The sequence below is a fragment of the Chroicocephalus ridibundus genome, chromosome 1 (assembly GCF_963924245.1).
Source record: "Chroicocephalus ridibundus chromosome 1, bChrRid1.1, whole genome shotgun sequence".
Classification (NCBI taxonomy): Eukaryota; Metazoa; Chordata; class Aves; order Charadriiformes; family Laridae; genus Chroicocephalus; species Chroicocephalus ridibundus.
Window position 1 is genome coordinate 14,813,542 of NC_086284.1, and position 12,133 is coordinate 14,825,674.

Sequence of the window (12,133 nt, forward strand, 5' to 3'; positions counted from 1 at the left end):
CCTCAACTGCTGCTTTAAGCAGTCTTCCATCTGAGGAGTCCCAGTAAAACCATTTTTGTATCTTAACGGTATTAGTTCTTTATGAATTATATTTTGTTTTCTTTACTACCACCTGCGACTGCTATGTAGGAGCATGGAATTAGGAAGAGTTTATGTGCCAGCCAGGCTAGCAGGCACACAAGCACTGATGCCTTGTTAGGAAGCATTTAACTTGTATATCGGAAAACATGTTGACATTTTTATTGACGAAAAACACCATGAAGATTATATATATATACACACACACATATATATGTGTGTGTGTGTGTGTGTATATACACGTATATGAGTTAAGATCTTTCTTTGATTCCCAAATCCCAAGTATTGGCATGGCTGACCACTTCTGCATTCCCAAGTTCATCCACTTTTCTTTTACAGTTGTCAGTTCAATTTTATGGAGAAGTCACTCAAAATAATAATAATAATAATAATAATAATAATAATAATAATAATAATAATAATAATAATAATAATAATAATAATAATAATATTTCCAGTACACTAAGAAGGAATTTTGTAAAACTGGTATCTATCTGTCTTCTCATTAAAAACAGATTTTTTGACAGACACTGCCATTTTTAAACAGCACAGGGTCGCTGTGAAGCCATTTTGGCTCTGAAATACGTACCTTCTCCGAGTGCTTGAACTGACGCCAGTAACTATCGTACATGCGCTTGGTAGTTCTCTCTGGGTAGCAGGTCACTGTCTTTATGTAAACCTTCAGGCTGCGTTCAAGTAACTGATTAACTTCTCCATAATCATAGTCATCATACCTAAATAACACAGGCAGTCACTCTGTTGGATCTAAGTTTTTAAAAGCATGGTCTTAGGCAGCATTATGTTCTTAAGTTTGGGAATTGGAGCATTTATAATACATACTAGAAAACCACCTGCTAACAGAGGATCTGAAAGGTGTAATACTAGGATGTTGTGTTTTCTGAACAAAGGATACAGGCTGGCTTCAGAGAAGACATTTTTGTCATAATTTCCGTCCTGATTCATAATAATTTTCTCCACTGGAAGCAAAAGTTACACTGATATGCCAGCAAAACTACTCTAACTTCCAGACTGAGGTACCATCTCCACTTTAACACCCGGAGTCTAAAATTATGCTTTTCACATGGTTCATTTTTGATTCTGTTCACACACTTTAAAATGCACTCCTAAGCCAGGGGATCTTCATCCATACCTGATTCCATACATACAGTGGACATAGTTAAATAAAGCTCTTCTTAGCGTAGTTGTATCAACATCTTCATGTGTTGCCATAGTGTTATACGTGAGGTTATATACCATCCGAAACTTCTCATCGAGGAGATGCCCGATATCAGAATAAAGCCTGTTTACAAGGGAAAAGCCATGATTTTCCCAAGTATAGTCCTGCAGGAAGAGAAGGAAATACATAAATGTACAAATGAAGTGAAGTCCCTACCTGATCCTCTCTATAGCTCAATAATTTTTGTTGTCTGCTAGTTATAATTTTATTCTCTTCCAAAAGTTTGCATTTTGAATCCTTCATCCCTGTCACCTGCTCCATTCCCCCAGGCTTCCTGGCAATGAATGTCATATCACAGCACCCCACCTCCAGCTGGATATCATTGGCCTACAGGAGGAAAAACCCCAAGCTTCTCTTGAAGTGTTGAGGCAATTTTCTGCTCTCTGCTGTGCCACTCTGACCGATGACGTTCTGTGTGGGATGGGCCTGTAATTTTAAAAACTTGTTCCCCTTGGTGGCTTTGATGCTTAGCTCTCAGCAGAGATGGAGTATTTACTTCCACCTAGGACGTACACTCATTGGGTAAAGTGCTGAACCGTCCTTGAACAAACTAATAAAATCCAGGCTGCTTTGGTCTTAGACAAGCACCTGGATTGCAAGGATAAAAGCTTGTCTGCTCACATCAGGAATGGGAAGTCTCTGCATAGTGGCATGGCATCAGCAGCAGAGAACGACCCTGCTTCGGAGCAGCGTGCAACCACTCTCCACACTGCGGTTATACGGAACACGTTAGTTTGCCCACATCCTTGGCAAGGGCTCAATCATTCAATCACTGATGCCATCTTTACAATCGAGGGCATCATCTCCATGTCCTTCCTGTGTCTGGCTGTTTTCAAAAGGTACTGTTGAGCAAGGGTCCTCACCCAGGCGCTTTAGGGCACGTCTACTGGACTGGCCTCCCGATCAGGATAGTGGGGAAGAGTATGTAGGACGGTACTCAGCTGCCTAACAGAGGCATTCAGTGACATCTGAAACGCACCACAACATCACACTGGGCCTCCAGCTGCCGGTCCAAAAGACCGTAAGGCTTGTGAGAAATATGCTGTACCTTCCAGCCCTGTAAAGGTGTCCAGGACACCTGGGGTATCACAAAAGCCTCTGAAAACCAGAAGCTTCGGGAGGAGGAAAGAACTGTTTACTAAGAGCAGTTAATCCATACTAACGATGAGAGAGAGAAAAAAATAAATTTGAAGACATTCTGCTGTGTACGGAATACCTTTTTCTATTACTAAATTTAAACCCACAGAGATAAAGGCAGTCTTGTTTTATCAGAACAAGGACTGGATTTATTGCAGGGCTTTGGGATGCTACTGCGATTTAGATAGCGTTCATCGCAGAGCATTTGGGAGGCTGTGGGTATATACATCTAACTGCTTAAGAGTAGGGCATACTAATAAAGTTAAATTATCAAGGTGACTCCTTTGAATGTAGGCCAGAAGCTGTCCTGTTTATTTAAGAGTAGAGATGGTTTAGTTCCAATTTCAACTTCTGTAGAGCTTTTTTTCCATGGGAGCCTGCTGCTCCTAAAAGTAGTTAAGCAGAATGTTTGATTTACAGGCACTGACTCTATGCCTTCTTCTTTTTGGCAATATCTACCTACTTTAGGCTCATATAAAGACCGCAGAGTAAATTATCCAGATCAGCAGAGACTGCTATATAGCTAAATACATTTCCTGAGAGTGATCATGGATTCTTTATTTTACAGTCTTAGATACATGTTCTGACCACAAAGTTTTCCTGCACCCACTGTTTTTTTAATTAAAGTTCTCTGATATGGTTTAAGATTTCTTCTATTGCTTACAACCTATTACTAGACTGCTGATTAATCTACTCTATAAGCTGGAACAGAACCACCAAGAATGTCCCTCCTGTTATATATACCATGAAGAAGTTCACGTGTCGGGTCATGGAAGAAGATGCCAGTATGTAAGACAATGTACAGGTAAAACGTACATGCTGTTCCTTCAACAGCACTGAACAATATATTCAGATATAGCTCAAAACTTCAGTAATCATATTTAAGAATTCCTTTTCTTTTCTAAAATTCAAAGTCCAGTGATTTGGTGGATATACGAGGACAATACTCACCAAACTGCTCTCACAGACATGTATACATCTATGTATTGACAACCATTGGACAGACAAGACTTGATAAAATGGCAGCAATAAAGAGTTCTTCCAGCAGATTTTTTCTACAACATCTGGAGGGACGGAACGGGAATTCTCTCTTTTCCACCTTTCACTTTTATTCCAGATTTAGTGAGATGCTTTACAGTTTTCAAACATTAATTCTGGTAATAATTGGAATAAGACTGGAAGCTAAGTATTCCCTTGTCTGAGATTTACGAATAGTAAAAAAACTCATCTCATGGAAGCTTGTGAGTTATTTAATGGACCAGGACAAGAAAAGGAGCATGCAACAAACATGCCCCACTACAACCGCTTTATGCTATTTGCCCCGTAATGAGATATACAAACATTCTTTGAATGAATGTTCTTTAAAGAGATGGTACCTGAGCTCTGAATGTTGGCAGATGATCTTCTCCTCGCCTCGCAAAGTCTTTGTACCCAAACCCAGGATCTTCAATATAGCGGGAGACATCTGTAGAAACTATTTCATCATCAAATGCTGTGAATAAAACAGCAAAATGCTTCACTTTAGCCAAGCACATGAGTTAGCGCTGACTTCCAACTATCACTCTACTACAGGACTAGAGAACAATTTTAGAAGTTGTGCAAAGGAAGAGAGCGGTATGAAGGAAAGAAACATTTCAATCCCAGCCTGCTTGTGTGGGATCCATCCCTTTCATGGAGCCAACTAAATGTCAGCCTATACCAGACATCTAACGTGCTTCTACAAAACGGGAGAAGATGAACTAAACTTCTGTCTGGAGGTGTGCTTTTCTCTGTGTTGACTTCTGAGGGAGCCTAGGTATCTTAAATCAGCAAGATGAATCCCGTTAGGAAAGTCATTGTGCTAGGATAAGAAACAGAAAGACGTACCCTTGACAAGAGGACTGCTACGCTGAGCAGGTACGGTGTCAGGATTTACACCAGCTCTGTTTTATAACCCGGAGTTATGAGCGACCAGAAAGCAATGCAACACTCCACTTGTAAACAGCAGTTGAAGATTATATGAAAGCAAAGAGCTCTACCGTACATCAGGCTGAAATTCTGCCAGAAGCTCTAGTAACTAAGCATCTTCAAAGAGCTCCAAAACGTGTCACTAAGCAAACGCAGGTTCTCTATCAGGAATCAATCTTTCCCTCCCAAATAAACAGGTGGCTCGATTGTGTAACTACCTCTGCAGAAGTTGACTACCGCATAGCTGACTGCATTTGACCCTGATGTTAAAATCCTGGCTCGCTTCCACATGCATTGACAGAACAGTTGCCATATGTCCACTGTTAGCACCTTGAAAAGTCAGTTAATCTAAGAATTGCAGAAGTGCTTTATCTCCTCTTTGCCTCATTAAACAATCAAAACATAGCTGCATAGGAAGAAGCTCACAGAGCATCTGCTACAGCAAATCCTCAGCAAAGAATAAAAAACCTGCACACATAGACTCCTCTCCCCTAAAAAGGACTGAATTTCATGAAATGGTAAAGGCCCAATGCTTACAGACTCTCAACCTAAAACAGCACAAGGCAAAGAGGGAGGGAAGTCCACAAAAATATCAGCAACCACATAAAAAAACCCCTTCTGTCCCAAACAACACCTCTTCCTTACACGCCTTCAGTTGCAGAGACTCATGGAAGTCTTGATTTGATAATGAAACTGCAATAGGCGTCAGTTTATCTGCACTGTTGATGCTGTCTGACCAAAGAAAAACAAAGCAAGAATGGACAATGTCCATTTCTTAAAACCCAGCCATGACGTTGCTGGATGTCTCGTTTTTCAGAGATTTTGCATGTTCCCAGAGAGCCACAAAACAACGTCTCTGCTGGTCCACAATACATTCTTCCTCCCTTTTGGGCTCAGTGCACAAAAAGTTATGATACCTTCAAAAATGTTTGGTCTGAAGCTACCGAGACCTAAATTCACAAAGAACAGTGTCAGTAAAATGTGAAGCATTTTATGGGTCACTTCTTAGAAAAAGACACAAGCTATCATCTTCAAGTAGCCTCCACTATGAGGAAATGGTTGGAGTTTCTGATTTTCTTAATGGTATTCTTTCTCCGAACACTTTCTTTGGAAAAAAATACCCCACTTCCCTGGCTAAGGGAAACAGATTTCTTTGTATGGTTTGTTAGAGGTGAAGACCTCCAGAGCACATGAAGAACATTGGAAAAGAGGCTTTTAGCTCAGAATTTTGAACATTATTTAATAATAAAAAAAATGCTAAGAATCTCTATCATAACACAAGGCAGTGGAACAGCACAGCGATATGATCACTCCGAACAGCAAGTTAGGTGGGGCAGTAAATGGCAAAAAAGTTGAGTCTCCCCCCAATCTATTTCTTGAACTAAATGTCGTGTCTGAAGGCTACTTATGAGCGCCATTGAAATTCTAAGCATTGCAGAACCTAAATCTGTGAAATAGTATTGAATATTTACATGAATGGATTATTTTGAAGACACAGAGCATATAAAGAAAGAGAAATTTACACCCAACTTTTTAAAGAACCCTACAGGCCTTTTTTTTTTTTTTTTAATATAGAACAGCTAAATTTCAAGTAGCAAAAAGGATGGTGTTATTTGCCAATCAGGAAATCTTAAGCAGATGAAGCAAGTGACAGGACCACCCTTACTACACTCCTACCAGACCAAGAACCAGAATAAAGAAATGGACAGAAAAAGTTGCAGTCACTGAAGTGGCCTCAAGTGTTTAGTTCTTACAAAGCACAAACAAAAGGGAACTGGAAAAGCATAAATACCTCCACTAATTACTAGCAGACTCTCCTTCTTCTCCTTTTCAAAGCGAGTTGCCATTTCTTCCTGAGAGGCTTCCTCGTCCTCTTTATCTTCTTGTAGCCTCTTCATCCTTTCCATTAAGGCCTCCAGCTCACTTAAAGAATCTGCAATCTGCAAAAACACCATGACATTCTGCAAAATTAGAAGATAGACAACGTGTGTCATCTTCAGATTTCATGCTCGACAACAAACGTTCTCAAAAACAGACAGCAGCAGCAAACACAAAACCTCAAGCCAGAATGCGTTTTGTCACATGGAGCGTAGACAAACAGGTTTCAGACAGGGAGAAGAAGGAAGCCGGGAAGTGTGAATCTAACCTATGGCAGTAATCTACTGCAGCGGGATTAACAGTGGAAGAGGTGGTGTTTGAATGTGGAAACCATAGTCGCTTATAAGATCTATTCCTCCACGTAGATGGCTCAGGAAAAGCCACCTGTGTGCCCTACGTGTATCAGAAAACAGCTTTTAATATTAAGGTAACTTTTTTCAGTCTACTGGTAATGCAAGATAAGTTTCTGAAGAGATACAGTGCAACACTGCAATACAGGAACACAACGTGAGACAACAAATCAGCGTGTTTTTTTTCATTACACGTGATCAAAATAACCATTACGTTGACCCTTTTTCTTGCCTTTGTGAAGAAAACAGGCCTCTCTACCAGAAATACACAAAGTTTGGGGGTTTTGTGAACTGTACTTGTCACTCAGATTTTTCATAAGATAAATTGTTTGGTTTTTCTGTTCCATCTTTTCCTTTTGATTCTTTTCTTCTGCCCATAGCTGTAACTGTTTCTTAGTATGCTACTCACTGCTTAACAAGCAGCACAGAGTCAGCAGCAGCCCTTTGCGCACTACAAATGGGAAATAAGACACCCCGGTGATTTGAACTAGCATGTCTCACAGCCCAGAAATTTAAGATACAGCACTTGAACTGACTGATCACGTGGTCACATTGTACTGCTAATTTTGAAAGATACACCTAGCGACTCAAAGGCAATGAGGCTAATTCATCAATCGGCATTAATTCAAGGACACGTCTTCAAAGCATTATAGAGCCACTTTCAGAAAAAAAAGGTCTACGTTTAAGTTAATTAACTAGTAATCAAAGTTCTCTGTTGGTTGATTCAAGACTGGAACACCACTGTGAAGAATTAAGTAATTTTATTTCAGACATTTCCGCCCATCTACGTGGAAGTGTTGCAGAATTGATCTGCTTTGTGATTTTAAGCCTTGAAGTCAAAATTATTGTAATTATTATGACTTTTGGGGCTTTTTTTTAATTTCTTTTTTCATTCTGCATGTTAGGAACATGAATGACGTAATACTCCAGTCAGCGACACACTATCTGAAGAAACTGGGACTTCAAGCTTTCAGCTGAAAGCAAAGTTTTAGTCTTGCCCAATGGGTTGTGAGATTTAACTATCAGAATTACATTGCTCTGACTACCATCAACCGTTAAAATGTGGTTCTCAATAGATTACACTGAAAACTGCTAGAGCAAACATAAGAGCTACCAGACTCAAGCATTCCAGTAAAGTAGACAAAACCGTTCAAACTACCCTGAAATTTAAACAGGAAAGAATGGAAGAAAGTTTTCTAATGCAAAACAGAGGCAAGCAAAAGAATCTTCTTGCAACACTAACCCCAAAGTTGCTACTTGTGAGGGATGCATTTTCTATGTTGTTGTCATTGGCAAGATCACAGACACAGAAGTTGTTGACTGCTATAAGTCTGACTCCATTAGATGTATCCGGATCTCTCTCTGGATTAATGCCACTACCAAATACAAAACTTGCCAAGGCATGATAATGTGCCAACAGGACAACAGCATGCACCAGTTCAGGAAGAGACCAATTATTTTCCCCAGTCTTGACAAGTTTCTGAAATGAGAATAAAAAGAGTGTAAATATAAAATTTCCTTTGGCTCCCAGCTTTTTTATAAAACACTAGGTATTTTAAAAAGTGATCAATTCCTTTCTTCCAATAATACCATATTCCTCTTGCACACAAACTCTCACTGGATAAAAAAAGATACACTGAATATATTACCTCTTTTCTTTCGGGGTTATTTTAGCCAATGCTATTCCTAAAAAGTAAATCTTGTTGGCTTTGTCACACAGAAAGAATTTATTGGCTTATTTGATGCTCTAGTACTTCCCTGAATTCTTTAACTCAAGGTAATGAAGCCTAACCAGACACTTGTGTAGTTCTTAGCAGTTCTTATTACTGGGCGTTTACTGCTATTTGAGGGTACGACTTAACAGGTACCTGGATGTGCTCTTTCGTGATTAACCAGGGCCGGTGTGCAAGGAGTTTGTTTATTTCGTTCAGATTTTTCAGTCTTTGGGGAATGTATTCTAAACCGTTCAACCACTCCGCAATCCCGCCGGTCTTCAAAAACTCATCAACGTGCATATTTATTAGGTAGGAACACTGATGTCTGGCAGCAGCCTGGAATAATTAAACACAGAGGGAAAAGGGCAGCACATTACCATGTAATTGGATTTTGCTGCAGGTGGAAGACAGGTTACTAACACAAAACAAAAACACAATTTCATTCCAAACAGCCATGTTTTATATTGCAATGCATTTCTATACAGTATGGGGGATTCTCCAATAAAAATACGTTCGATTACTTTACTCCGAATGGCAGAATCTAATTTAGGTTGGAAGAGATCTCTAGAGGAGACCTGGTCCAAACCCCTGCTCGTGGTAGGGCTGACTTAGATCAGGTTGCTTGGAGCCTTGTCCAGACAAGATCTTCATCCCTAGAGATCACACAACCTCTCTTCGCCCCTGTTCCAATGTCTCGACATCCTCATGGTAAAAATTCTTTTCCTAGTGTCCACCTGGAATTTGTTGTGACTTGAGTCCACTGCATCTCATGCTACTGCCGCGTGCTGATGGCTAAATATCCAGAAATAAGGCTACACAGTTTTAACTGCTGTCTGTAACACTTCACTCTCATGGGCATGTGAGAAGTATATCACTGGGAAACAGGGAAACATATACATTGCTAATTCTCCCTTCTCACTGAAAACATTTGGCTAAGCGTGCTTTACTCTGATGAAAATCGACAACAAAAATTCACCCCCTGTCAAAATATCACACTAGTCTCTCCTTTCTAAAGTCTTCCCTTTTTCTTCTGTTTTAAATACACAAGTCAAGGTCAAAGGAGTAAATACATAGCCTGTTGGTACATACCATTATAGCAATGTAGTGCCTATAGGGCAAAGGAAGGGGCCCATCCATGCGTAGCATATAGAACTGGCTGCGGAGGAAAGACTCCAGGTACTGAGTATGGATACTCATGACCTGCGTGATGTTGTCCAGGCGACCAGACGTAGAGTATTCTTCCACAAGAAGATTGGTACGTTCATCCAAACCGTTTGCTTGCATAACCTGTAAAATAAGATGGACAAACTTAACAGAGAAAGAGATTTTCTCTAGCTTTAGCCCTGGAGAGAAACATATTGCGGTATGAAAGGTTTGCTTGTGTACAAACTTAAAGGAGATCCGGACGTGTATTTGTAAATATACACGCTTGCATGCGTGCAAATACACACATACAGATGCTACTTGTATACTGAGAACTGAAGAGCACTTTACACTGTACCTCTGTTATTTTAATATGTTCCTATGAAAACCAAAAACATTTTTCTGTAGATCTTTCCAAAACGGCTGAGCTCACAGATGGTTACAGTCAAGCCTGTACAGAGAGCTGGAAGGAAGCAAGAGCTAAATGGAAAGTAAAGCCTTTATGGAAGTCTGCCTGTATAGACACACACCACCCGAGCATCCAGCCCTAAAACAAATTTCAAAATTAATAGAGAGGAACTGGGTTATGTAACCAAATTACAGAAACAGCCTGGCAATCCACCCCTTCTGTGCTTGTATAATTGAAGAGGAGATCAAATGCTAATTTGTCCATAACGTTCAAGTATTATTTAGAATAGGAATTTAATGCTTTCTTTAAACAAAAGCTGTTCTTTAATTATTCCAACCAATCCCAACCTTGGGCACAAGATGAAATGAAACAGCAAAAGAGTAAGTAGCTCTTGCATTGCAAGCCCTGACACAGTATTTAGGGCTATTACTCAGTGTTTATCACCAAGAACAGCCATTCTCGGCATGCTCACCTCTGAAGTTACAAGCACAAGACTAGAATACCCAGTATTTCTTCTGAAAATGAACAGTATTACACCAGCCAGCTTACTATTGCAAACACCACGAAATGAGAAAACATTTTAGCTGGTTTACTGCACATCAAGATAGAAAGTGCCTAAAATCAAGGACACACAATGCTTTTGCTGAAATATTCCATTCAAAATACGTTTTCCTTCTTTATGATGGGCTGGCGAATGGGCTGTGTCTCAAATATCTTCCCGTCAAATCTTATATAGAAGTTATGTACAAAAAACCGCAAACAACATACTATGTTTTCACTGTACTTCCATGTTTTAATTTGTCATCCCAGAAAGAAAAGGAAGAAGCAGCTACGCAGCCAGGCAGCTCCATCGTTTTTACATGTGTAGCTCTTCACTATGGCAGCTTTTCTGTGTTTTGTACCCAAAATGATGCCGCCTCAGTTTTCCTTAAGAATGTTTTTACCATCGGAAGTTTACTCACACATTTAGAGATCATTTTATCTCACTTTTTACTGTATATCCCCTGCTCCACTGCAAGCAGTCCCCCTTATTCTTCAGCAGGTGTATCTCCCATGTATTTACGAGATCTTTGTCTCATTTAGGAGTTTCTTGGGGAAATCATACTTTTCATGTCTCTGGTAAGGTTTCTAATCTCCAGCTTGTCAGGAGTTTTCTTTGTAACAGCACAAGTTATGGCAAAGAAATTCTGCTGACAAAATTGAAATATAATCCTATAGGACTGCACTGCTGCTATGTTAGGCATAGCAATATGCTGCATTATTGCTTCTGAGATTTATCTCCACCTACATTACTATGTTCTTCTTACTGTATAGGTACTTCATCCTGATTTATTACCATCCATGGATCCACAAACATGTTTTTTTATTCTGCTTGTAAAGTCTTACGGCACTTTAAGAGGAACCTTTACAATTAAGTTGCTATTGCTCCGTCCATATTCCTTCCCTTACGACAATAAAGCAGGGTTTGACATGAGCAGTGTTATTATGATTTGTGAGACATTCAGTGCATCACTAATCTCTAGCTTCATCCTTCCTATCCACTGTACTATTTCATGCCAAGGAACAGGGCAAAAAGGTAGTTGTTTGCTTAACAAACAATATTTAACATTTGTTCGTGATACTGAATAGCTGTTTTATCTGGGCAGGTGGAGGTTTCCTGCTTGTACTGGGGTTACTCCTTTCTGAGAGCTACGCGGTGATTCCTCCTGCACCCTTGTCTAGCACCTTTACCGGGTGTTATCAGCTGTGAAATAAATTCATTAACAATTATCACAAAATATGTTATCATTTTAAATACATTTATTTTTCTACTTTTTATACAATTATTGACTTTATGAGAAAAATTAAGTCCTTACGAAGTTTGGCTTCTCAATTTCATCTCGTATTTCATATGAAAGGGAAGTCCTTTTCCCAAGTTCGTTTGGCTGGAACTCATTCTGCTTCCCTCTTCCCAAGTCTAAAAGACTCTTTTCACCCTCTCTTCCTTTTTGCTTCATTATGTTTTTTGATTGCCAGCCTTTACACTCTGTTTGTTTTTAAATTCAAACCTTGCCAGTGTACAAATGGAGAGAGACTTGGAGAGCAGCAGCTATCTCATCTTTCAAAACGCCTTTTTGGCTCTTCTAGCATGTGAATTATCTGCCTTTAGCAACTACCTAAAACAAAACCATAGAAAAGGTCCTGGTTTTACACTCAGCCATCCCAAATAATTAATTGATCAATAAATAATACTCTGTGA

General features: G+C 39.6%; 1 protein-coding gene across 3 annotated transcripts in view; it reads right to left on the reverse strand.

The window, feature by feature from the left end:
- Nucleotides 1-12,133, reverse strand: part of SESN3 (sestrin 3) — a 45,198-nt gene that overhangs the window by 8,334 nt on the left and 24,731 nt on the right. For 2 of the 3 annotated variants that reach the window (XM_063329570.1, XM_063329561.1), the window contains exons 3-9: nt 9,432-9,629; nt 8,496-8,678; nt 7,871-8,107; nt 6,192-6,360; nt 3,829-3,944; nt 1,229-1,419; nt 668-812 (exon numbers count right to left, since the gene is read on the reverse strand). In XM_063329570.1, coding sequence (XP_063185640.1) covers nt 668-812; nt 1,229-1,419; nt 3,829-3,944; nt 6,192-6,360; nt 7,871-8,107; nt 8,496-8,678; nt 9,432-9,629 — 1,239 coding nt within the window. The remainder of the gene's footprint in view (nt 1-667; nt 813-1,228; nt 1,420-3,828; nt 3,945-6,191; nt 6,361-7,870; nt 8,108-8,495; nt 8,679-9,431; nt 9,630-12,133) is intronic. The other variant, XM_063329579.1, reaches the window with a different exon arrangement.